This window comes from Gouania willdenowi, chromosome 3 (assembly GCF_900634775.1).
Source record: "Gouania willdenowi chromosome 3, fGouWil2.1, whole genome shotgun sequence".
NCBI lineage: Eukaryota > Metazoa > Chordata > Actinopteri > Blenniiformes > Gobiesocidae > Gouania > Gouania willdenowi.
This window is the reverse complement of record NC_041046.1, coordinates 41,762,928-41,790,641: the sequence shown is the minus strand read 5'-3', so window position 1 is coordinate 41,790,641 and position 27,714 is coordinate 41,762,928. Positions and strand designations below refer to the sequence as shown.

General features: G+C 38.5%; 1 protein-coding gene across 1 annotated transcript; it reads left to right on the top strand.

Moving 5' to 3' along the window:
• Positions 1–676: 676 nt before the first annotated feature.
• LOC114460685 (paired amphipathic helix protein Sin3a-like) lies at positions 677–26,314 on the top strand. Its single transcript, XM_028442609.1, has 21 exons — positions 677–888; positions 3,471–3,687; positions 4,469–4,648; positions 4,758–4,864; positions 7,102–7,498; positions 7,586–7,837; positions 8,725–8,877; positions 8,971–9,126; positions 10,058–10,144; positions 10,260–10,378; positions 10,460–10,685; positions 10,776–10,892; positions 12,700–12,938; positions 13,014–13,197; positions 14,946–15,561; positions 16,885–17,054; positions 18,040–18,213; positions 18,282–18,374; positions 21,002–21,096; positions 24,223–24,412; positions 26,096–26,314. Exons 2-21 carry the CDS (start codon positions 3,493–3,495, stop codon positions 26,312–26,314), a joined length of 3,969 nt encoding a protein of 1,322 aa, XP_028298410.1. The 5' UTR covers positions 677–888; positions 3,471–3,492.
• The last annotated feature ends 1,400 nt before the right edge of the window (positions 26,315–27,714 follow it).

Sequence of the window (27,714 nt, the reverse complement as noted above, 5' to 3'; positions counted from 1 at the left end):
GTACACACAGTACACACACAGTAAAGTCAGTACACACACACACACAGTACAGTCAGTACACACACACACACCTGGTACAGTCAGTACACACACAGTACACACACACACACACACACAGTACAGTCAGTACACACACACACCTGGTACAGTCAGTACACACACAGTACACACTACACACAGTACAGTCAGTACACACACACACCTGGTACAGTCAGTACACACACAGCACACACTATACACAGTACAGTCAGCACACACACTACACACATACACAGTACACGTACACACATACAGTACACACACAAAGGGTACACACACTCAGAACATACACACACAAAAACATGCAAATTGACAGTCTCACATCAAACAAAATCACAAGCCAAATCCACAAAAGTACTCCAAAAACACAAAACTACAACAAAAATACCCCAAATAAGAGAAAGATATACAAATGACTCCAAAATCACAAAAAGAAAGAATAATAGACATAATGAAAGAAAAATAAACAAAGTGACTCCAGTAAAACCCATAGTTATTTTTATGTATCATTACTGGTCAAATGTTGTTGATGATGTATTTACACTTCTCTGCTCTAGAACCAAGGAGCGGTGTTTTCATTGTGAAGGCGATGGCCAATCAGCGCTCGCGGTGGGTGGAGAATGTTCCGTTTCCTTGATAGCCACGCCCCTTTGCTCAGAAGGACCGCTCCATACAGACACTGTTATTAGCGACGTATCCGCCGCGGTTAACCCGTATTTTACATCGCCACACTTCACTGCCTTCCCTACGTTTGTTCTCCGTCGTCGCCAGGCGCATAGACGAGTATCGGTGAGCCGGTGGAGGTCCTTCGTCCGTGAGTCCAGCTGTAGCTGGAGACCGCTACCGGAGGTAAGTTACACTGGCGTTAGCCGGCTAGCATGAGAGACGCAGTAAACGATGGGGGTTGGTTGTTGTGCTAACTTAGCAGTCATTTAGCCGCAGTTTAACCTTGCTCAGCGGATCACGCACGATGCTCACAGTGCTAGTGTGTTCTATTGTGACTTTAACGGATTTCTCTCGTATATCTCTATCTGTTGAGCTAATGCGATCGCGGTAATGTGCATTTGGATTGGTGGCTGATGCTAGTTGTTAGCTCCCTCAAAGACGCTAAAGTCAGTCTCTCATTTGTAGCTTCAAATTTTCTTCACCTGATGACCATTTCAACAGATACCAGGATATATTCTACCGTCTGAAGTTGAGCACGATGAGTTTATCGTGAAATCATTCATAATGTGTTATCGTCTTCCAGTCCATTCAGATACGGTTTACTATTAGTATGTGATGTACTGGTCCCGACTTTAACTAACTACAGTTGTATAATGGGGCATAAAATACACGCATTTCGTCAAAAGACCCAAAATAAATTGAAAATGTACGTGAAGGCTTTATTTCGAGGATGTTGAACTGCGGCGATAGTTTAACCACGGCCACCGTTAATGGTGAAAGACGTCGAAGCAGCCGGAAGTTGGTCCCTGGTTAGTGAGGGTGAACCGGAACATGGAACCAACACGTGACTCTACCCAAGAACCATGGCCGTATTCTGGCGTAACTTTATTAGCGATACGAATATTAAGAACGATATATATATCCACACCAACATAGATATATTTGCAAACTTTTTTTAATACAAGCAAAACAAAGCAAGAAATTGATTACATATACACCCGTCCACATCATTTTTCACCGTTTATGTCGAAATAAAATAAATTGAACGTAAATGTTTATATTTAACACTCGTATTCCACATTTTGAGAATTATAAGACTGCTTATACCCGTGTGGACCCATACAGCCCCCCAGCACTGACCCCAAATTCTAGAGCTACAACAATATTGAAGTCTTTCCATTATGACTCGCTTTTGTCACAGATGTTTTTAAAAGTGGTTTAAATAAATATTGTAATTTAGCATTTTTTTATGCCAATGTTTTTGTATTGTTAATGTAGTTTTTACATTTTGTATATTAGCTCCAATTTTCTGCTGCAAATAAAATAAATAACCTCAATAAATGAATGCTGGAATTTAATATTGCCCTCAACATATGACAGCAGGTTCTGTCTATGCGATTTTCCTTTCCTTTCAACTCAAGGTGAATAACTTTGTTAATAAATATGATAAATCAACCTTGCCTTGTTAAATGTAAGTCACTTGTGAGCTATGCTATGTGTGTGTCAGCTGTAGTTCAAATGACGATTGAGAGGCGCACTTCAGTGCGTCCAGAAAAGAACACCCGATTTGACAGAGGCTAGTGCTAACGCGGGCTAACCGGATATATTTACTGTTTTAACATGTCCCGTACGTGTAAAATAAAAATACACTAGACACATGACTAGTGATACTACAATAGGATTGTGAGTCGTAAATGTTACTTAGTTGATCAACTTGAATGCAGCGCTAGCATTTCCCGTTAGCAAGCTGATGTGCTTTTTAAGCAGCGCTGAAGCCAAAAACCGACACCGAGGATAAGCTAACCACCGCAAAGATTCAAATTTAAACCTGATTTAGTCGGTGTGAGGCCGTTAAACACCCGAGATGATGCTTTAATAGTGAGCGTTTACGGTGACACAAGCTGAAGGTTAGGGCTCACCCCTCTACAGCCTAAGCACCGAGTGGAAGATGGCAACCGGGCTAATGGAAGCGGTCAGTGGTGGGCTGAGCGGAGAGAGGGGGAGGGTACGAGGCAGGGCTTCCCTTCCCCAGGCGTCTATAGCTGCACTCTAAACCTCATCTGGTTAACATGTAAAGGTTTTTTGCGACCCAACTCGACAAAAACGGGCGTTCTCGTTTGTCTTTTGGTGCAAAATGTATTTAAAAAAGACCCCGAGAGTGCAAACAGAGATGGTTTCAGAAGAGCTGTCGGTGCTGGAGGTGGAGGACAGTGAATGAGTAAGGGACCGTCTGCAAACTACCGGGGCCACTGCACGCGTGAAATAACACTTGTGAATTTATTTTCTCTTCTTTGTTTTATTGACGATGGGATTTGACTTTTTAAAGCTGCTAACCACCATATTTTTTTATTAAATAAAAATCATAGTTTATGCCTCATAGATCAATACATCATATACTACAAAAAGAGGGGCTCTATGCACCCCTCTCTGCAACTCCACATCCCAGAATGCAGTGCAGGAAAATTTCAATGAACAAAGTGTTTACAGTGGAGTTGAAAACGAATTATCAAGCTGTAATTTCAACCTTTTTCCTTTGTTTTTTGAATAAATTGTGTTCGATTCATTGCTGTACGAGGCTGCACAATTGTTTTATGAAATAAGATCATCAGGGATAGCAGCTTTAAAAATATTTGGTGAAAAAAACAGGCAAAGTACACTCTTTTTTTTTTTGTTGTTGTTTCTAAAAAAGGTTGTACATCTTTGAAATTTGCTTGAAACTTTAACTTAACTCCCACTTTTGTTCATCTTTGTTTTCTGTCCTCCAGCCTGTTTGAGTATGTGGGTATAATGAAGAGACGTGCGGAGGACCAGGAACCAATATTAACGCTTCAGCCACAGCAGACACGGCTTCCTCTGGTTCAGAGCATCGCAGAAAGTTTTCAGCAGCGGGCTCTGGCCCCGGCCCCCACTGTGATAAAGGCAGCCACAGACAACATGCAGCCTTCAACTGGAATCCAGTATTCTCTGCCCCAGGGCTACCAGGTATGACTCGTTATATGGAGATTGACTCTTTCCTACATGTGATCCTGGAACTCACTCTTAACCAATCATTCTAAAAGGATTCTAACGCTTAATGCAGGGCCTCTGATTTTCTGTGATCATGTAAAAACGTGAGGAAGAATCAGAATACACACTTATTTGCTTAGTTTTCAAAATGGCAATGTACAATAAAAAATCCATATATTTTAAATTCTAACTACAAAGACAACTTTATGTTAAATTTGCTGATGAGAATGCCACACAGGCACATTTATTGCCACTTTTGTTTTTTTGTCTTTAATAAGGGACGGCACCTATGAGTGAGATCTGTAGTTAGGATGCACTCTGCAATCCATCTAACTGTGCTTTTCATGCTGTTCTGAGAAGTAGTGAAAGCAGCAACTCATAAGATAAGTATTTTAATTCAAAATAAGCTATGAAATAAAAATAGATCGCCTAAATAGAAAACTCGATATATCTTAAATCTCAATATATTTCCTAGGCTTAATTCCATGGTATTTTACTTGGCGTAGCAATCTCATTTATGTTAGTTCTCTGAAGTACATATGTAAAAGTGTAAAACTAATATCAGTAGTTGAATCTAAGAGACAGTAAAGTCATCTAAACAGAAAGATGATGAAACTAAACAGAAAAGCAAAAAGTGATGCAGAAATATGTAAACACTTGAAGGTAATTTAAAATGGAAAATCGGAAGTCCTTTGAACGTGACGTCCTCTTCCCATTGTCCTTTTCTGTAAAATGAAGTTGATTTTTTTCCCTTAAGGTTTCCACGATGCCACAGAGCTCAGGTGGACACGGACACAACAACACAGCACCTCACGTTGGTCCCCATGTGCATAACCTGACAGTCCAGGCCCCAGGACCTGCAGTCGTCCAGGGTCACGTTCATCCAGCCACTCCGCTGACATCAACCCAAGGACAGCAACAGTTTCAACGTCTCAAGGTAAAAAAAAACTTCCTCTGATGATGTCTAAAGCACACGCATTCAACCACTGCTACTACTTTTGAGTTTGTATTTCTGAGCTTCTATTGATTTGTTTCTGACACCATAGGTTGAAGATGCCCTGTCCTACCTGGATCAAGTGAAGCTTCAGTTTGGAAACCAACCCCAAGTTTACAATGATTTCCTTGATATTATGAAAGAGTTTAAATCACAGAGGTACGTTGATTTTTTTTTTTTCTATTCCACTTTCCTCCACATGGTTACAGCTACACGGCACCACACACCTGTAACATTATGAGCACCTGTGTCTAATTACAAGTGCAATGTTAAAGGGGTGATCAGTGTTTTTCTACTGAACCTGTCGGTAGTTGTTTATTTGTTCATTGGATCTCCATTAGCTTATTAAGGTTACTAACTTCATAAAAAAAAAAAAGATTCTCGTACATGCAAGAACAGAAAAAAATTAAGACAGTTAAAAAGATACCGAAACATTACATAAAAAGGTGTGTCAGGACACATTTTCATTACACCAACAAATACATTTACAGAAATACATGATATATACATTAAGATTGGTAAAGATATGATTTTTAAAGCATTTTTAAATATGTCTTTCAGGTCCCTAGGCAATTTGTTCCATAAGTGGAAAGCTCTAAAAAAAGACAGACATTTGTAAATAGTCGGAGTTTGAAGCAAGTCGAGTATTGTACAATTGGATATAATGGGAGTGTTTGATCTTTTTTTGAAATATTGTTATTTAAGACTCAGAAGTTCATTTTAAAAACATAGACACAATTAGTATTCATAGGATAAAAGCATACGTATAAAATGGATATTATAAAAGACAAACTATACCAGTGTCTCCACAATGATGACTGGTAACAGAGTTTAGACATGGGTTGGTCAACAGCTGGATGATGGAATTCTGAGAATTCCTCAATCGACAGATATAATTATACATCAAGTTTCTAATAAGATCCTGAATGAAAAGTGTTCACACTTGCATTACAAAGTAAGTCTCTTGCACAGGTTCAACAAGGCTTTTTAAACAGTATCCTCATGCAGTCGTTATAGGCAACTTGGAGCTTAAAGAGTAACTAAACCCCTGCTTACTGCTGACCTGCCACTAGGAGAGAAATTCAAAAAATGTCTTGATTATGGGCGTTACTGCCGTAGCAGTAAGACACACCCACTCAGGCAGCCCATAGCGCTGTGAGTTCATAAGCTGATTTGTGCCACTACAACCACAGGCACACACAAAGATGATGTGAAGCAGACACTACTCAGGGCCAAACTGCAAATTATTACCCAAAATGTTCCCATATAAGAGAATTTGACTTGCCACTTTTTACCAAGCGTTTTTGCTGCGTTTTTCCTGCCATGTTTCATGACCACTAGCAACAACTTTTCTCATGTTGGCCTGCAGGCTAGCTTTGGCTTTGAGAGGGGCTGGGTGGAGGGGAGGAGCATGCATGTGCGTGGATTAAACAACTAAGTTAGTACTGACAATGTGTTCCAAACTTTATTATTTGTAGATGTCCGAAATAGTGGATTTGTTTTTTTTTAGCGAATAAAACATGTAAAAAAAAAGTTTTTGTTTTGTTTTTATTGTCGTTTTTTCTCGATTATGATATTTTTGTAAGCGTTGAGTATAGTAATCAAAATCGTAATCAAATTTTTGATTAATTGAGCATCCTTACATTAACGTCTAACTGTGGGACTACGGGCGCTGCACTAGTTACTTTGACCATAGTACTTTGGACCGTCGTCAGGAGCACGCAGCCCGTTGGTATGTAGAAACTGCTAAACCCGCCTGATAGCGCTGGTAATAGATGTTTGAGTGGGCTGTGACAATGCATTTATTCCGTTGCAAAATTAAAATACCTTTACTCAAATTTGAAGAGTGGAACAAGGATTCATCAACAGCACTACTTAATACCCAAATACGTATGTATTCAGCAGGTTTAGTTACTCTTTAAAGGTGCAGTCCGCGACTTTCAGATCCCTTTCTGCACTCTAGCTCTGGGAAAGGGGTGGGGACTGTGAGCAACAGCTGTCAGACATCCCATCAAACACAATCCTGGCTCTGATTGGTTCTTTTTGCTCGGTCGCTGTGCATTCTGGCAATCTGCCAAAGGCAGCAGGATCAGCAGGGGACGGGGCTCAATGAGTCTGTTTTTTCACACAAACTACTAGTTTGATGTAAAGCTGTCCTTACTTAGTGACAGCTTTAGCAAAGATGACAAAAAGTAACTTTTATAATAGTTGCAGACTGTACCTTTAAGTAAGCTAGCCTTATTAAACCTTCGCCCACAAGGGGGCAGTATAAAGAGCACAGTGAGCTATAAAGAGGAGTAATGCAGTAACTTTGATTTATAGATTTTTACTACTAATTATTAATGACAGATAAGTGATCTTGTGCTAAGAATCAGTTTTTCCTTCCATTCCTACAGCATAGACACCCCAGGGGTGATCAACCGTGTGTCGCAGCTGTTCAAAGGCCACCCCGACCTCATCATGGGCTTCAACACCTTCCTGCCTCCAGGATATAAGATCGAGGTCCAAACCGACGACTTGGTTAACGTGACCACACCAGGTCAGATCCACTACATCACTCCTCATGGTATTTCAGTCCAGAACCTCCCCATCACTGGACCCCCCAGCCAGCCTGTGAGCCTGAGCCAGCATCCGACTTTACCACAGCCTGCCACAAACACCACCCCCACCCCCACCACTACCAACGCTGTTGCTGCTGCATCAGCCACCACCATATCAGCAGCAACAGCAGCCTCCGCCACCACCTCCAGCCCCCTTACCCCTTCACAACCTGCTCCAAATAAAGCCAGCAAGGTAACGTTCACATTCTTTGTATTTGTAGAAACTACATTCATGTAATGACATGTAATTAAGTTGTGTCCCTGATGTAATTCTCAACAGCCGGTTCAGTCTCCGGCCCACACGCCGACCAGCCAGCCCAACCCCTCCATCCCTTCCTACGCCTCCCCACGCTCTCCCTCGGCTCAGTCACACACGCCCGTCAGCAGCATGCCGTCTAGCGGACCCCCCGTGCAGAGCAACCAACCGGTGGAGTTCAACCACGCAATAAACTACGTCAACAAGATCAAGAACCGCTTCCAGGGACAGCCAGACATCTACAAGTCCTTCTTGGAGATCCTTCACACATACCAGGTGAGAAGAAACCAACTGTTAAATGGTTTCAGCATTTGTAGAATTTATCGTTGGGTTTTTTTAAATGTATTAATAAAGAGAACATCAGGCAGGTGGAGTAGGGGTGTAACGAAATAGTCACTTAACAATATGATATCGGGCTAACGATACAAAATACTCAAGATACAATATAGAAAAATGGGGGAAAATCCCAATGAGCAGTAACAAATGTGTAACAAAACTTTGATGAAAAACAATTTGAGTACGAAAGTTGGGGACAAATTTACCAATTTAACTATTTTTTTTTAATTATTACATCTAATTTCTCAAACGTAAGTTTTGAAAGCTTTAGTCTTGGGGTCTGCCTTAGCTTACTTGTTAGTGCCCGATATGTAACAATGACCCAAATTGTTATAAAAATGTAATAAAACTCAAAATGTAACAACTGGTCAATAATGTAAAAAAAGTGCTGAGCCTTTTTGCATTTGTTATTACGTTGTGGGGCAGACAAAATATTTTTCCCCAAATAGTGTAATAATTTTATTACATCATAGAGTGAGTCAATTATTTATGGATTAAAGGGCTTTTGTTCCATTATTGACCAGTTAATACATAAAAAATGTGGGTCTTGTTACATTTCGGGCTCTAACATTCTTTCAGTACCACAGCATTGTTTTCCGTTGTTCTCCACCTGGTAAACACTGTAGTGAGTAAGCTGCTACGGCAAGCAAGATGGTCAAATGTCATCGTGCCCCTTTGTGTTCCTGAAACTTTTTTTTTTTACTTGATTTTGTTTGTGCACCTTTGAATTTTATTTTGCCTTTTTTAATGTCGTGAAATTTTGTGACATGAAACTTTGTGACATTCCTACTAGTAAGCGCTATTTTATTTGTTGTTTTTGTTCCCAGAAGGAACAAAGAAATGCTAAAGAGGCTGGAGGTAACTACACCCCATCACTGACTGAACAGGAGGTTTACACTCAGGTGGCGAGGCTCTTCAAGAACCAGGAGGACCTGCTGTCAGAGTTTGGACAGTTTTTGCCTGATGCTAACAGCTCCATGGTGAGTCTGTGTGATCTATTCTCTGCTCTCAGTATCTTCTCTGCATCCTGTAAATAATAAAATTAAAATAACTGTTATGAATGTGTTGTTTAGTTGCTGTGTAAGACTCCGCCCGATCGAGCCGACTCTGTGCGTAACGACCACGGCGGCACTGTGAAGAGACCGTTACTGAACAACAAACAGAGACTGAACCAGAACGGGCTCCCCCTGAAGAGACCTGCTGGAATGGGAGGGACGGCACCTGTCAAGGTACACGCTTCAATCTTTTATTTTAATTTCATTTTTTCATGTTGAGGTTTCTTTCATTAATGTAACAGAGAAATTAGATAATCTTTCCTAACCAATGATGGCAGTAGCGAGCACAGAAAGGCTTCATTTTGGTTTATACTGTTTAGAAGATTAATATTTTATGTCTAATATTACTCAATGACAGTTATTAGAAGTTTTTACCACAACAAAGCATCTCTAAAATTGTTCAAACATTAGTTATTGCTCACATGGATTACTGTCCAATAGTGTCTTTAAACACATCAAATAATTATATAAATTACAGTTGGATAGACATGACTTTAACAGCAGGAATGCATCACATGATCATTTTTATCTTCCTACCTCTGAAACTAATGCAAAACAATGCATTGTTATGTAGTAAAAATATGGAACATTTTGTCACCAGTCATTACAAGTAAAATAGTAGACTATGTTACAGAACAACCAGATCATTAATGGGAAATGTTTGTGGTTTTAGTGGACTTATCATTATTCACCATTCTGTAAATACTGTTTGCTATTGGTAGGTTTCATTTTTTTTGAATCATTGTTTAATGTTTGATTTTTATGTGTGTTTTGTCTTAGAACCTCTTATAACCCCAGGAAAAGTAAAGTAGTTATTTCCTTTTGGTATTGACTAATGGGGATATACAAAAATAATTACAAAATGGCAGAAAAATATACAAAACGACAGAAAAATATACTAAAAGATAGATAAATATACATTGACTTGTATAACCTAAAACATTATTGAACAAGATGCTACAAGAACAACTATAGAACTTTTTCCAGGTGTTTTTATGAGATAAGATTATGTTGTTGATTTAATTTGCAATGTGTCTTTGAATTTTTTACAACTCATCAATCCTACATATTATACGTGTCTCTCTTATTTTTGTTGTTGTTTTAGAAGAAGCCAAAAATGTTGGGGAAGGAGCACGGCATGAGTGAGATGAGCAAACACAGCACCAGCACTGAAACCATGTTCTTTGAGAAGGTCGGTGTCTTCTGTCTCTGGTCTTCAGAGTCCGTGCTCACTCTTTGATCAGAGATTGTAACGTTTGGATTATTCAATCATGTTTTTTGTCTGAAATCTCTGAATCCATGAGCAGGTGAGGAAAGCTCTTCGTAGCTCTGAGGCCTATGAGAACTTCCTGCGATGTATGCACGTTTACAACCAGGAGATCATTTCACGCACTGAGCTGGTCCAGTTGGTCATCCCATTCCTTGGGTAAGATTAGATCAGAATTAACTTGGTTTGTGGTTTTTAACCCCCCTTGTCTAACATTAATTCCGTCTTTCTTGGTCACAGGAAATTTCCAGAACTTTTTACCTGGTTTAAAAACTTCCTAGGCTACCGTGAGTCCAGCCACGGGGAGTTCATCCACGCAGAGCGACTGCCCAAGGAGCGCGCCACAGAAGGCATCGCTATGGAGATCGACTACTCCTCCTGCAAAAGGCTCGGCTCCAGCTACAGAGCGCTTCCTAAGAGCTACCAGCAGCCCAAGTGCTCAGGAAGAACGCCGCTGTGCAGAGAGGTGAGATATCGGCTTTTTAATGTGTTATTACGTATGAGCAGTAGAAATGATCTGCTGATAATTAATGTGACCTGACTTGTTTATTTGCAGGTTTTAAACGACACATGGGTTTCGTTTCCATCGTGGTCTGAAGATTCCACGTTTGTCACCTCAAAGAAGACTTTGTATGAGGAGCACATTTACAGATGTGAGGACGAGCGCTTTGAGGTAAAGAAAAAAGAAAAGACTCTTTAATAATTGGTGTTATTGTTTATTACCAGAGTAATCCCAAAAAATGTGTTATTAACAGAAAATCTTATAGTTGCTGGAGATTTTTTTTTAATCAGATACAGACGGTGTGTAGGGCTCGTAGATCAATTGCTTGGAAAAAAAATAATGTAAGGATTGAAATCACTGCTCAAAATATTGTTTGGGTCTTTGCTGTAAATACACTATTCTTACTGTGATTTATTGTTTGTTTCCAAAAACATACATTTCTCAAACTTATCTCGGATTACCAGAAACTTTTATCATAATTTGTTTTTGCACAAGAGTTTATTATTATTATTATTATTATTATTACTATTGTTATTATTATTATTGTTATTATTATTATTGTGAGTTAAAGTGCCCGATGGTAAACGTGTATGGAAGCAAAATATGATGGTCCAAAAGTGTTTTGTTGGTCAACAACACGCTACAGCTACAGCAGAGACGGGTGAAGATGTCAATTACATGACTTTAAAGGAAATGGTAAATACAGACAGGAAGTGGACCCGCCAAAATAATGCACCTGTACTAATGCAGGCAGAGGTAACGAAGTACAGTTACTTTGTTGCTGTACTTAAGTAAAGTACAGATACCAGAAAAAAAACTACCTGAGTATATTTTTTTTTTGGTGACTTTTTACTTTTTCCTCATTATTTTTTAAACAAATATCTGTACTTTCTATGCCATACATTTTTAAAATGAGCTTGTTACTTTTAAGACCTTTGAAGATGACGTCACAACGTAAAAAAGACGCAAAACAACAACCACGAAGCTGCTTGTGAAAGGCTTTTCAGCTCAGCACGACTTATTTTCAGACCAAAAACGGCACGTCTCCATTCCAGAAACCTGGAGAACATGATTCTCTTGAGGCTAAATGAAAAAGATCCTTTAGTTTTATGGTTAACATTTTCAAGTTTTTAAAAATGTTAAACACAAAGCTGCTCTGGGTTTAATTAAGCGTTTGCATTTTCTTTTTTTGAGACATTTAATTACACATTTGATCTGTTATCAGTGCTAAATTCTCCAGGTGTTCGTAAAGGGTAACGGATTTAATTTATTTCAATTTACCAGTTTTCTACAAGTTCTTAAAAAACCATGTCTTATTATTGAAGGAACAGTTGCTATACTTTTTACTTATTTTTACTTAAGTACATTTAAGGGAGGAACTTCAATACTTTTTTCATTGAAGTATCTATACTTTTACTTGAGTACTGAAGAATAGTACTTTTGCCACCTCTGAATGCGGGTTACATACAACCGCAGGTTTTTGTCGAGTGCCACGAGGGCGTTCCTCCTAAAGTAGCTAAGACCCACCCACTCACAGCAGCTCCACCCCCACAGCGCTGCACATTTCCACCTTCTCACCGAGGGCTGTGAGAGGAGGACGGTATCGAGTACTGAATAATTTCCTGACCAAGTGTCAAGTTGAAAATTTGGTGACAACCCTACTGGGAACAAAATATGTGTCAAAAAACACATGAAATCACGCTTCTGTGCATCTTCCGACGGGACTCCACATCCCACAATGCAACACCCAAAAACTGCCCTGACAATGTCAGTAAGAAGGTGTTACTGTGGAGATGAAAACAAACTTTCAAGCAGCAATTTCAACTTTTGACATCTTTTTCCAACTACAGTAATTGATCTTTGGTTTATTTATCATCTATACTGCCTTTATCTGATTTAAAAAAAAAAAAAAAAAAGTGGGAAACAATAAGAATTGGTCAGACTCAGTACCTTCTTCACTGACTGTTGCTGTTCTCAGCTGGATGTTGTGCTGGAGGCAAACCTGGCCACGATACGAGCGCTGGAGACGGTTCAGCGCAGGATTTCTCGTCTGTCGGCCGAGGAGCAGCTTCGCTTCAAACTGGACAACACGTTGGGCGGCTCCTCGGAGGTCATCCATAGAAAAGCCCTGCAGAGGATATACGGGGACAAAGCTAACGACATCATTGATGGTTTGAAGAAGAACCCAGCCGTGTGCATCCCCATCGTCCTGAAAAGGTAGCATTGTGGTCTTTACGCTCTTTTGTTTGTTCCTAGTAGGATTGAGTACGATAAACGCTGTGTTGTTTTCAGATTGAAAACAAAGGATGAAGAGTGGAGAGAAGCCCAGAGAGGATTCAACAAGATCTGGAGAGAGCAGAACGAGAAATATTACCTGAAGTCTCTCGACCACCAAGGCGTAAACTTCAAACAGAATGACACCAAAGTGTTGCGTTCAAAAACGCTGGTCAACGAAATTGAGATGCTGTACGATGACGTGAGTGAATATTTTATTCAGCAAACATTTACAAATGTTTTAAAAATGTGAAACGAAGGAAAACTACTAAGGCTGAACGATTTGGGAAAGTAATCGATTTGTGATTTTTTTTTTTTTTTTCCTTCAATATTGCGATTATATTTTTTTTTTTTAAGGTCCTTATGTACTTTTCAACGAACACAAGCAATAAATCAGAATCAAACAAATGTTTTTTAGAAGGTTCTTTACTGTTCTTCAGTGTCAGCGAGAGTCCACTCACTCGCAGGTCATGTGATCAGTCAATTCCCAGCCTTTGTTGTTAGAAAATTACATTTTTGTAATATTGTGAAGATTTTCGCAATTGCAATGAATGGTGCACCCTGAGTTTCTAACATGTTCTTGTTTGAAGTTAGTCGAATTAATGCTATTCATGTTTTCAAAACCATGCAAAGTTTTATACATGGATATTGTATATTTTCTAATATTACCAAGAACAACATTAAAATGGTAGCGCAGATAAAGATCTTAGTTTTTAGATTGATGTAGGAGTCTTTAGGTTCTCCTTTGTTTTTATTGGATACAATGTTCTATCGACTCCAGTGTTGATATTTTCAACAAAAATAACGACATTATATGTTAATGTCTTTTTTTGTGACTAAGACGAGCTGAAAATAAATTAATTATAAAAACATAATGACAGGTAGATTTGTTTTTGTTGAAAAGACAGGATTAAAATGTAGGATTTTTTGTTTCGTCGTCGGTTTATTGACGATGTGTGCAAATTACAAACCAATCAAGTGATCGTGTCACATACCATTTAGACAAGCAGGAGCACAACAAGATCAATAGTGTTTAGTAGGGGTGTGAAAAAAAAAATCGATTATATCGCGATTTTTTATTTTTTTATTATTTATTTATTTTTTTGTATGTTTGTATTTAGTCACAAACTGTAGCTGGACCTGTGGGCTCTAAGGACTGTACAGGTATTCATAATGAACAGTTTCAGTACAGAATGTTGGGTTAGGTACAGGTGAAAATGAAATGTGTTAGACACTGTTAGCCTAGCAGCTAGCCTCTCCTTACCGAACGTCAGTTTGACGAAATGGTAAAGTTAATAAAAGTACATTTTTCAGGCAGAAGAAAATTAAAGTTAAATGAACCTTTCCTTGAACACATTCTTTTACTGTTGTGCAAAAGTAATAAAGAAAAAAGCACCTGATATTATATATATTGCTATTGTTAAACTCCATTAAATGTGGAAAAGTTTATTTTCTAGAGAGAGCAAATGTTGTGAAAAGGCACCAGCTTGGATTGTTTAAGCTGTCATTATTTATTAAACTCATGCATTAATTGTATTATTGTTTGTATTGCTCATTTTATAATTAATATATAGTTTAATTTGAGAATCCTTTATTACATTAAGTTGGTTACCACTGCCAGGGTAACCGTTACAATGTGTGACATCACAAACTCAGCTGAAGTGGATGGAAAAATGTGGAATAATTTTGAAAAGTCGAAAGCATTATAGAATGAACTTTTCGCACATTTTGATCACTGCCAAATTGGTTAAAATCTGTGGGACAAGTTAGAGCAATTGGAGGAAGATAAAAAAGGAAAACAATAGTGAGGATGCCATTGTACTCACTTGTCCTCCTCACTAATTAAAATGCGACTAAAACTATCACAGATGTTTCATTGGAATTTGAATATATTTGGAGTTATTTTTATGCTTTCAAAATAAATGTCATGTGTTGCTTTCCGTCCTGCAGCGCCAGGAGCGAGTATCGGATGAAACTGTGGCTCCGCCCACCAAAGGCCCTCACATGACCCTCGTGTACAACGACAACCAAATCCTGGAGGACGCCGCCGCTCTCATCATCCACCACGTGAAAAGGCAGGTGGGCATTCAGAAAGAAGAGAAGAACAAGATCAAACAGATCATCCACCACTTCGTCCCTGACTTGCTGTTCTCACGGCGAGGGGAGCTCTCCGACGTGGAGGAAGACGACGATGAAGAAGAAGAAGAGGAGGAGGAGGAGGATGAAGAGTTGGCGATGAAACGAGACGATCCCAAGAAGCACAACGGTCTGCCGGGGGGCGGCAGCAGCACCAGTCCCACCAAGTCCAAGCTGATGTTCAGCAGCACGGGGGCTCAGAAGCTGCGCAGCATGGACGACGCCTACAACCTGTTCTACGTCAACAATAACTGGTACGTGTTCTTCCGCCTCCACTACATCCTCTGCTCCCGACTGCTGTGCATCTACGGCCAGGCTGAGAAACAGATCGAGGAGGACGGACGAGAGCGAGACTGGGAGAGAGAAGTGTTGGGACTTAAGAAGGAGAAAAGTGAAAATCCTGCCATTCAGCTGAAGATGAGAGAACCGAGTAAGTAAAGATGCTTTACCATCTGTCGCACTTAAAGTTGTAACAACTCATCCATTCAATCAATGAATTGATTTATATTCCTACGATCCAGCTACATCGGCAAGTTGTTTTTTTGGATGACACTAATCGTTTTAAAAGGTGATCAAATAATTGTATTGATACAAGGAAATAACGCATTGGATTTAAGCACAACAGACTTGATATGAATGTGTTTTAAAATCACTTTTAATAACCATCGCCACACGCCAGCAGACAACAAACAAAACAGAGAAGCCAGTGAGCAAGAAATTGATGGAACCACCTTTGGGTCCAGTATGTGCAAACACCTGGGCTTTAACACAGACCGAGATATTCTAAACGAGCCGCTCACTCTGTCCACCATGTGGAAGCATTCACTGCAGCAGCAGCACATGTAGCGTTAGCTTGTTAGGATTAGCTATAAAGAAGCCTCAAGTTTACCATCAAGTTAAAAATATCAGGTTTAACCACTGCTCATTTTACCTGAAGAGATCAGGGTTCTCACCAGCAATTCGTCACAGCATAGGTGGATCACGTGGTGCATGGACACACACAAACACACACACACACTCACAGTAATCTGGCCGAAAAAAGACCCAGCACTAGAGAACGTGGCCTGAACCCATCCGATCAGAATGAACTCGATGTCTCTTTAAGCCCGAACACGTTTCAACTCGACGAAAATGCAACAATTATTACGACTTTACCAATTAAAAAAAGAAAAAAAACAAAAATCCTTCCTGAACGTAGTGGATGCAATCGCTCCGTCGAGGAGCAAATGTACAACGTCGGGGACCCCTACGCTCAACAGCGCTTGCGAGAACCCTGCAGATCTTGATTGCACTTCATTTTTGTTATTAATATTATATTATTTTATGTTGAAATGAGAGCAAAAAGTTAACATTCTGTTAATTTAAATTGTAGTGTTGGTTGGACTTAATTCAAATAAAATGTGAACTTTATTTGTCCCTGAGGGGAGATTCAGTTTCAGAATACATTTGCCATGAAATGTTTATCCTCACCTGCACTGTCCAGTATCCAGGGTTTTATTTCACTCACACTAGTTGAATTATTATTTTTAAATAAAATAATATATAAAAATTACTGAATCGATTTCTAGTCACTGAGTCTTTTCGGATTGAATCGTACTGAATTATTTCATATCATCCTTGAATTGAATCGGTAACAACAACCAATCATGATTCGAATCAAATCGTCGCTAAAAGGAATCGTTACAGCCCTGTTAACATTTATTGTGACATATTTGAAAAACAACGTGACTCATGCTGTGTGACTTGTCTGCAGTGGACGTGGATGTGGAGGACTACTACTCCGTGTTTCTGGAGATGGTTCGTAACCTTCTAGACGGGAACATGGAGCCGGTTCATTACGAGGACTCTCTGAGAGAGATGTTTACTATCCACGCCTACGTTGCCTTCTCCATGGACAAACTCATTCAAAGCATCGTCCGCCAGGTCTGTATGTCGGTGACTATGTTCCTAGCTGTGCTTGTCTTTAAAGGGAACCTGTAGTGGAAATGTATAGAACAAATGTGCTTAATGTATTACCAGTCAACTAAATATGTGCACTTAATAAAAAATAGAAAAAAACTAGGGCGGAGATTTTAATGCGTTAATTACGATTAATTAATTACAAAAAAAAATGCAGAATATTTATTTTTCTTTCATTTTTTAATAAATAATTTTAGTGGACTGTTGACTACTCTCAGTGGTAGAGGATGTGGGCGGGGCTAGAAGCGCTGCTACAGATAGTATCGTCTTACCCAACTTATCAACTGCTATGTAGAAAGACTATTTCAAACTAAATTCTATAGTCTAACTATTTTACACTGTTCAGTTTCCACTTCTTGGGAATGTTCTGGACTAAGTGCTGTTGTTTTTTTTGTTTTAGAAAATTTACCAAAAATCCTGAAAAGCATGAATAGAGCTTAGTTATATTTAAGTTTGTGCTTTGTAAACAAATGCAATCATAATATTCTATATTCATATTGCACGTTATGTTGGAAATAATAAACACTATTTTGTTGTTTAAGCTCATTCATTGTTTTCATTGATTCAGTCATATACCAAAATCCATTTAAATTGGAAAAATGGTTTGATTCATTTAGATTAATTGAGATTAATTAATTTTTTTTTTATTGAGTCCCGCCACTAAAAAAACAAATTAAATGGACTTTTTAGAATTATTTTATACCTTGGGGGATAAAATAGGGAGAGGTGCCATTTTGGTCAGGATATGACGCATGTTCGTTGATCGGCACGACCTGTCGCTTTAAAAAAAATGTTGCATTGTGGGAGGTAGAGGCGTAATACGTCTGTTTACCTTGTAAGTGTAGTTTATCTGCTAACACTAATTTACTATACACCATGTTTTGATTCACTACAGGTACCCTTTAAATGTGACTGAATCATGATAATTAACACGTTCTTTATGGCTCAGCTCCAGTACCTGGTCTCAGATGAAGTGTGCGTCCGTGTGACCGACACGTACCTCAGTGAATGTGCCAATAAAGCCACAGGGGGGGCTCTGTCCACACAGTCATCCAGGTCCACCGCAGAGGGAGCCTATCAGCGTAAAGCGGAGCAGCAACTGCCTGATGAGAACTGCTTTAAGGTACCAAACACTCACTAAAAGTCACTGATGCGCATGGCTCACATGGTTTCTCCTGCTTTTTCTTTCAGTTGATGTTTCTAAAGAATCAAGGATCTGTCAGTCTGACTATGGAGCTGTTGGACACAGAAGAAGAGAACTCTGATGAGCCAGCGGACGCAGATGTAAGTCACCAGGTTACACATGTAACTCTTAATAGTAAATAGGTCTACACACATTGAAGAACAGATTTGAGGGATTCCTTTAACTCATTCAGTACTAGCCATTTTAAAGACCCACAGAATATTTTGTACTATGACCTTCTGAATTCTGACGCCACATTTTGAAAGATTAAAGTCTCTAATTTCATTAAAAAAAACATTTTGTTTCTAGCTTGTTTCGTTTTTCTGTAATTTGCCCTTGAATAGAGGCAAGTTTCACACAAATCGCCAGTTTGTGACAAAAAGCTGAGAAAAATGGCTTTTTCTGAAAAAATCTTAGTGACTTTGAAGCAATTTTTTTGCTTTAAGGACACCTCAACATTGGTTTCCTTCTATAAAACTGCAAAAACAACACTGAGTCCAGGCTTTTGATGGCAAAATTATTATTATTTTGCTATCTGGATCAGAGTTGAATGGTTTTCTTACTGTATTTTGGCATTCGTCCAAGTCTCTCCTCCGTCATTCTCCACACACGCAACTTCCTCTTCCTCCCAGACATGCCGAGTGTCACCGCATGTCCCGTTTTTTTGATCGTTTTATCTCACCATCGCCACACTCTCAATATTCCACTCAGGTTCCACACATGCTCTGGTCGAGTGTGAGCTGATGGAAACTTCAGCATCAACTCCTGTAGTGCCATTTTCTGTCTCATAAACTCCTTTTTTCTCACTCTGAGCTCTGTCCATCACGGGTGATCTCTCATCCAAAGGTGCGTTGCTGCCACCTACATGTCACCAGTTGGTCACTACATCATTGTTCAAGTTTGATATTCACCGGAGAGCTTCGTCACACTGTCTCCTAGCAACCCCAGCCAAAAAACACAATTGGTGTCTATAGACGTTTCAGCTCGACGTCTATAGATGTCAATGGCACTCAATGAGTTAATAAAAGGTCACTTTTATTAAAGCTTAGCAGTGATGGACAAAATTTAAATGAATAGTTACTTTATTAATGCCAAAGGGAATTTCTTTAATACATAAAAGTTTTAATAAGGGTTTTTTCATTTAAATGTTTACTATTTTCCGCTTCACTACATTTCACATCAGTCTTGTAGATGTCCAGAAACCATTTAGAAATCATTATTAAGCAGCTTCATGTTTGAGTTTGAAGTTTCTTTTTATAGACCAGAGGCTGTTACTAAACACTAAATAAAAACGATTCATTAAAGCATTAATTTAAGCATTAACACTCAATTCCCGCATTTTTCCTTCCTGCTCTTTCTGCAGCAACAGTGTTGTTTTTGGTCTGAATTAGGGATTTTTATTCTTCATATTTTTAAATAGTTATTCCTCAATTGTGACCTGTTTGTGATTGGTCAGACGCTGCAATCTCCACCCCTGTCATGTGAGCGCTCACGTAGCCTGGCTGAAATCACTTGGGTTAAGAGAATGTGTTCATATCCAGCTTCATTGTACAGCTGATCTCTGACAGTGTGTTTGGTTAGGTGAAGCTAACCAAGCACTTTTAAATTAAGGTTAAAGACATTTTTATTCTACACTTTGTTTAATTAAATACTCACACTATTTAATCTGATATTATCCTGTTTTATTGATTGATATTGTTTTGATTCTTCCTCATTTTTTAAATCTAATTTTATAGTGTGCTCGTGCTACTATGTTTGTATTGTGTAAAGCTCTTCTATATGCAAGGAACTATATAAATAAGCTTGACTAACGGAGAGATATCAGGATAATGTTATCCAGATTTGTGCTACAGGCCCATAAGTCGAGCAAAAAACAAAAAGCAACAATTGTTTGGAAGAAGGTTTTTGATAGAATTTTTAAATGACCACAGAGAAAGTTTGATCAGATGACAATTTAAAATTTCAAACATCTTAAGCAAATTTATTTAGAAGATTTCAATTCTTGAATGGTTTTGATTCAGAGGAGGAGAGCCAAGTGTTGCTTAAAGGCTGTTCTTGTAAACACTTGATTCCTAATGCTAATTTAATTCCGATTTAAACTTAATTCCGAATTAGGTGGCTGGTTTATTCCGATTTTAATTCTGAATTAAATAATTCCTCTTTCTTGTAAACACTTAACTTACTTAATTCCGCTTTAAGTTAATTGTGGTCGTTCTATGCTTGCGTGACTTGTGGCGATGACGCGCTGGTGACGACTAGACGGACTAGAGCCGACACTATTTAATAGGAGCCTTAAAAGACATGAATATAATGAACGGATGGACAGAAGCATAAACATGCAGACTTTCACACGGACACACACGGACTTATTACTCACATGGAGATCAGCAAACGGAACGGCTTCAACCCTCAGACAAAAAGCGGAATTGGATAAAGCCGAATAAACCGGTTTTCCATGTAAACCTCAATTCGGGAATTACTATTTCCATGTAAACACGAAGCAGAACACATTTAGGATTTAATTCAGAATAACTCATTCCGAATTAAAAAACATCATGTCACCGTGGCCATTATGTAATGGCACACCCCGTTGAATTCAGTTGTTTGTTTTTAAATCGTTATTATTTTGTTCGTCTGAAAAAAATGAATAATTTTGTTATGCATTTGTGAGACATTGGTACAGTAGCTAGAGTGTGTGACTCAGCGTTTTTTCTGTTTTCCTCCACAGCGGTGGTCTGACTACATGGGCAGGTACCTGAACTCGGACTCCACCTCTCCAGAGCTGCGTGAGCACCTGACCCAGAAGCCCGTGTTCCTCCCCAGGTGAGGCTCCAGCCGTGTCCTTAAACACCCCCCCTCCCCCCACCATCCCACGTGTGAACACTTTAGGCTTCAGTCAGAGGAGCAGCTTCACTCTGCTTCACTGCTGCCGACAAGCACGACTCACTTCCAGAGCCTGACTTTTATAGAAAGCTTCCGTTAACACTTGTGGGCGGGGCCTCCGTGCCTTGTGGTCGGTGACGAATAGGAGACGAGAGCGAAGCACACGACGCGGCGCCTGAAGGCTCCCGTCTGTTAACAAAGCTCATTGGCTGTCGACTATCTACCTTTTTCAGTTGTTGACCTCAAACGTGGCACTTTACTTGCTCATCTTTTTAACCAACCTTTTATTTTTTTTAAATGGAAATTTTATTTATGAAATCATTTTCTCCTTTTTTTTTTTTTTTTTAAGATGCCTTCAGCTCGATTGTGAGATTTTTGCATTTTACAACTTGGACAAAGACTTAAAATCATCCATTGGATTTTTTTTTCTCTTTACATGGTATTTACAACAGGATTGTGGGGAAAAAAAATAAAAAATCGTTTAACGGTCAAATGTACAGACAGAAAAATTCTCTTCTGTTTTAGGTTTTTATGTCTGAGTTTAGCAGCTTCTACACAGGATCTTTAATAGATGAAATAGAGAAAATCCTACTTTTTTTTTTTCTTTCCTAAGCTTATCATTGTTTGTGCTTGTATTCAATATTAAGATCCTATATGTGACTTAATCACTGTTTGCTACTGTAAATGTTCCAAATGTCTGTTCTTCTGCTCAGTGTTGTGTTTGTGAACGCCTCAGCGGCGCCTTTCTGTTCACGTCTCCTCGGGTTTGATAGATCGGTGCACAAAAGTTTTTTTCTCCTTTTGAACAATATTATCCTAACAGTTGTACAGAGAAATGTGTAAATAAAATGTGTGTGTGCTCACATGTTAGTGTATTTCTTTTTAATGAGAGCTTAGAGGCCTGTCTGTCGCTCTGTGTGGACATGTTCAGTTTTTATTTCCTCACCGCGTTCCACGATCCAAAAACCTTTTGCTTGTCTTTGCTCATCTTCCACGCTCCTGATTTATTAATAATTAATAATCATCAGTGAGATCACACATCTATTATTCTTATTTTCCCGCCCTCATCAACAACGATCTGCCACACTAGACCTCAGGGTTGGGGTCAATTACATTTTTCAGTTACAATTATGTTTTCAATTATTCATGTTCAGTAAATGGCATTTTTCCCATATTAAAATTAACTTATGATTATTTTTAATCCCCTGAAAGTCAATTACAATTACGTTCTGAATTACAAAAACGTAACCTTCCTCTTGTGTTAGCTTTCTGTTAGCATCTCTTATGATAAACGGGTCAGTTTTGACCCATGTCTTAAATCAAAATGAAGAAAATACACAAAAAAATTTTCTCTTAATTATTTTTTCATGTCTTGGTTAACTTGTAAGCCTTCCTTATTCAGGAAAATATAGATTTTAATATTTTTGGTGTGGGAATCCAAGCCTTTTTTCTGTCAAACCCAACTCGGGACAAGAGTTGAAATGTATCTATAAACTCTTTGTACAAAACACCAGTAAGTTACATTCACAGGTGTTACTCTGTAAAATTGTACCATCCCTATTTTTTATATTATTATTTATTTATTTTCCAATTCATTTTATTCCTTTTTTTTCTTTAGTTTCTTTTTCTGCATTAGCCTAACATTAGCACTAGCTAGCATTAACTCACTTAAAATTAGTCTAACATTCTATATTAGCATTTGATTGCATTAACATTAGCCTGGCATTAGTATTAGCATTTGCTAGCATTAACTTGGTATTAGCATTAGATAGCATTGGCCTAGCATTAACTAAGTATTAACCTAGCAATAGCTCAGCATTTGCTCAGTATTAGCTTAGCACTTGCTCAATATTAGCCTAGCAATATCATTAACCTAGCAATAGCTTAGCATTTGCCCAGCATTAACACTATCTTAATATTAGCCTAGCAATACCATTAACCTAGCAATAGCTTAGCATTTCCCCAGCATTAGCACTAGCTTAATAATAGCCTAGCAGTAGCATTAACCTAGCAATAGCTTAGCATTGACCCAGAATTAGCACTAGCTTAATATTAGCCTAGCAATAGCATTATCCTAGCAATAGCTTAGCATTTGCCCAGCATTAGCACTAACCTAATATTAGCCTAGCCAATGAAGCCTCTGAATAAAATATGAATATTTTAAAGGTTAAATGATTGAACAGCTGAAGTTACAAGTTGAAGCCAGAAGTTTTTAGTTCTTAAATGTCGAAATCGGTCAAACGTGATGGAGGTTAAATGTGTCATAATTGTAATTAATGATGAATTCCAATTCTAATTGCCCCCAACCCTGCTAGAGCTCATTAAACGTTGTAATCAGCAGTAAATCCATGCTGGGTTCTCATCCCATGATCAGAACACTGGTTGGTTATGTGTGTGTGTGCACATCGAAGTATCGTGGGCTCTGATTGGGCGGCTACTTTCTAGTGTTTGTCTCTAACAGTTCTCGCCTCTAATTGGCCTCACTGTCATGTCTTTAAAGTGGAGCCTGAATGCAAAAAAAAAAAAAAAATGCTTCATGGCTTCAGTCCTCGCTCTCCCCGTTCCCTCTGTGGTAAGTACACATTTAAAACCTTCTCTTCCTGTGGGCTTAATGCTTTTATTTTAATTACCTGCACAAAGTCGGGATCCAATGGTTTTATTATTTATTTTTTCTGCCAGACATTTAATATGTGAATGTTGTGGCTGTGAAATGGAAGAAAAGACGCACACTGAACACAATTTGTTTCTGCTGCTCTTTTTAGAGCCACTTTTCCTCCCAAATCACCATTTAACCCCTGTTCCTCGGTGAGTTTCAATGCATGGGTTTATAATAATATCAACTTTTTAAAGGGACAGGCCTCTCAAATCTGATCAAACTCTCCTCAGATTTGCTCACTCAGCAGAGCTTACACTTTCCAACACTTGATAAATTTACTGAAATGTAATTACAAGCTTGTATGATTTTTATTTTTATTTATTTTTTTTAAATGTGCAACAGTGTTATTAATGTGTGTGTGAGAGCCACTCGCTGTGATTCATGGCTCTCCATCTTTCTCTGGTTTTCAGGAATCTGAGAAAGATTGGGAAGTGCCAGCGTGGCTGGGAGAAGCTGCAGCAGGACTCGGAGAAGCCTCCAGAGGGCAGCAGTGAGCTGAAGATGCAGTGCAGGTTCAAACTGAACTCCTACAAGATGGTTTATGTGTGCAAGTCTGAGGATTACATGTACAGACACACAGCGCTCACCAGAGCTCACCGTGTGAGTAGAACATTAACGTTTCTATTCTAATCTAACCTGAAGTTGGGTTTTTAAATGAATCCTTTGACATTTAGACTCAAAATCTGCTTTTTAATTGTCTTTAGGGCTTTTTTGTTTTGTATATTCTTTTTGTTTGTGTGTGTTTTTGTGTATTTTTCAAGTCATTTTTGTGTATGTTTGTGTTGCTGTTTTTCATAATGTAATGTTATTTTGTGTTTTTCTGTTTTCACTTTGTGTACCATTTGTAGTATATTCATTGTTTAATTTAATCTTTCTAATAACTGTGGATGTATTTTACTTCTTTAGTATAAAAACCTGAAGTTTTATTGATTAGAATGATACATGTAAAACATATATAGATCCATTAAACAAATCACAAAAGAGAGCATTAAGAATAATTTGTGCAGTGCCCGTAGAAAGTATGTGTTTATAGAAAAGTGGGAGGTTAAGTAGCTTTACTTCCTCTTTAATTCAGAATAAAAGTTAAATCCTCTTTAAACTGACCTTGTAAACACTTAATTCCTGATGCAAATTTAATTCTGAATTAAACACACACAGATGGACGGCGCTTTTAGTGTTTTAGCATTATTTTATAATGCGCGTCCTCAGATATGCATTTAATTTGAAGTAGATTCATATTGGAGAAAGTTTAGGTAAAGAGTTAAAGTTGTTCGTTACTGTGTGATAATTTTTTTTTTAATTAAAAAAGTAATTTTAATCAGTAATTTAGTTTTTTACCTATTACTAGACATTTTGGGGGACCCCACATGGGGTCACAACCCCAAGGTTGAAAAACACTGCCTTACACCATGAAAGATTCCGATACATTTTGGATGGGATCTGGATCAATATACTGATTCTGGATCAGTTTGAAAATAAAATTGATCCCTGTCCGTCATCATTGACGAAATAAAAAAACGAAGTTATTTCTGTTGTTATTGACCAGTCGTGTCCTGTTGGTTCCTAAATAACTCCACCCACTTTCATCCGAATGGGTTTGAGCATTCCATCGTGTCCATACGTTTGGACCCCGTATATGATTATTAATGGGGTAACATTAGTTCCAAGCATTTAAAGTGTCAATAATCATGGAACCATGATCAGGATCACTGATCGAACTCAAATACACCTCACGATGATATTTGGACACGTCATCAGTGATGAACCCGGGGTCATAAGGTGTTTCGGGTATTTAATCATCAGACCCCAGCCTGTGTCCAAGTGGCGCACCACGGATCCCCCTACGGATCCACAGCCACCAAATAACTGACAATATGTGGAAAAGAGGAGATTGGGGGTGGGTGTGTTGTTGCTGTTTTGTATATTTTTGTAGTTATCTTGTGTATTTTTGGATCAATTTTGATTATTTTTGTTGTCTTTTGTGTATTTTACCTTTTGGTAACGCACAACAGTTCTGTGTTAATCTTGACCTTTTTATACGTCACAAAAACAGAAACTCATATAAATATGAAATAAATATTTACTCCAGCAGAATGAGTGCAAACTGTTACTTTGTTTTTAATTAAGTACTGTAGATATTCTACATGTGTTTTAATCATCAGCAGGTTCATCTAAGTTCTCTGCAGTCTTAACTTCTACCCCGGCAGATTCTGCTTTCCATTTTCATTTCTTTTTTTAAGTGTGTGTTTCTTTAGTGACTGGAGCTTTTTGTGTGTCCTCCAGTCCCACCAGCAGGTGAACCAACGCCTGCACAAACGCTTCCAGGCCTTCGTGGACTCCTGGGCCGAGGAGCACGTGACCAGCAGCATGGCCGCCGACAGCACCAGGTGGCTGATGGGAGACAGGGCCGAGGGCCTCCTGCCCTGCACCACCACCCGGAGCCCCGAGGTCCTCCACTACCTGAACGTCAACAAGTACAGGGTGAAGTACAGGACAGTGTAGGGTGGGGACCTGTGGCGTTCTGGACTCGTTGGTACATTTTTGCACGACGAGGGAGGATTTCTTCCATATTTTAGGAAATATTTAGGAACTTTTCCCCTTAAAACTAAAACATCTCTCCACATGCTGTGAATACAAAGCTCCGTGTTCCGTGTTTGTTTGGTTTTTTTTTTTTTTAGCAAAAGAGGATTTTCCGAAAATTGAAGAAAACAAAGCAAGAACTCTTGTTTTATGTGTAGATAAAGTCGAGCCTTTGACTGAGCCCCGCCCCTTTTCCTCCTGCTGTAAACTAGAGGTGTGACCGATGAATGTTTTCTGATCGTAAAATGCAGGAATGTTCTCAGGATGTTTGAAAAAAAATCTCCAGTGGCCATCAGAGGTTTCCAGCATCTTATTCCGTTACAATAATATATGATTTTCCCCTGGACAGTTTGTGTAAATACGACGTGCTCTGTGTTTAGATTGATTAGATGTGTATTATATATTCACACACACACACACACACACACACAATCATCCATCTTTAATCAGACGTTGCAGGGAATTTTATTCAGCAGATGCGAAAGTTTAAAGTTAACCAAATTATGTTAAACAGACATTTTTGTTTGAAAGTGTCCTCCTTAAAAAGTCTGTATGTAGTTAAAATGTCGCTCGTATTTTATTTTGAAGTTTTCCCCACTCGTCCCTCTTGGTTTAAATGTAGCCAAGCAGTAATTTCTGAAACGAAGCAAGAGTTTTTAGCCTCAGTTTAAATATTTAATTCCATCAAATTCATTTTTGTCGTCTTTTTAAAAATATGTTAAGGTTTCATTTGTTCAGGAAATGTATTTGGTCTCTTGACATGGTCAGTCTTCCTCACAGGCATCTACTGATTGCTTTGATGTGTCCCTATGAGTTCTCTCTGGACGTGATGGTAGAGACACTTGCACAAAATACATAAAATAACAACAAAGACGCTTAAAACTACAGAAAAATGCACAGTAATGACTAGTGCATCAAATCATGACAAAAATACTCAAAATGAATAGTAAAAAAACATGCATAAAATAACAAAGATGCAAAAAACACAAAAATGATAAAACAAGAGATAATTGATAAAATACAATAAAAAATAACCACGATACACAAAAACACCACAAAAATTAACAAAATGACTCTGAAAATGCACAGAACAAAAGTCAACAACATAATTATGCCAAATATGTACAAAACAACAGGATAATACACAAATGTACTACAAAAATACACAAACACACAACTGCACATAATATTTAAAGATACAAGACACAAAATTGTGAAAAATATACAAACCCTGAGGTTGGCCATGCCCAGAAAGAACTCATAGTGACACATCAAAGCAATCAGTGGACGCCTCTGAGGAAGACTGACAGTTGGCAGTCGAA

What these genes read in the sequence shown, in the direction of transcription:
- LOC114460685 (XM_028442609.1), top strand. Translation starts at nt 3,493, where the DNA reads ATGAAGAGACGTGCGGAGGACCAGGAACCAATATTAACGCTTCAGCCA. An exon ending in CTCTGCCCCAGGGCTACCAG is followed by an intron (nt 3,688 to 4,468) that starts GTATGACTCGTT and finishes TTTTCCCTTAAG; the next exon opens with GTTTCCACGATGCCACAGAG. An exon ending in GCTGAAGATGAGAGAACCGA is followed by an intron (nt 15,562 to 16,884) that starts GTAAGTAAAGAT and finishes ACTTGTCTGCAG; the next exon opens with TGGACGTGGATGTGGAGGAC.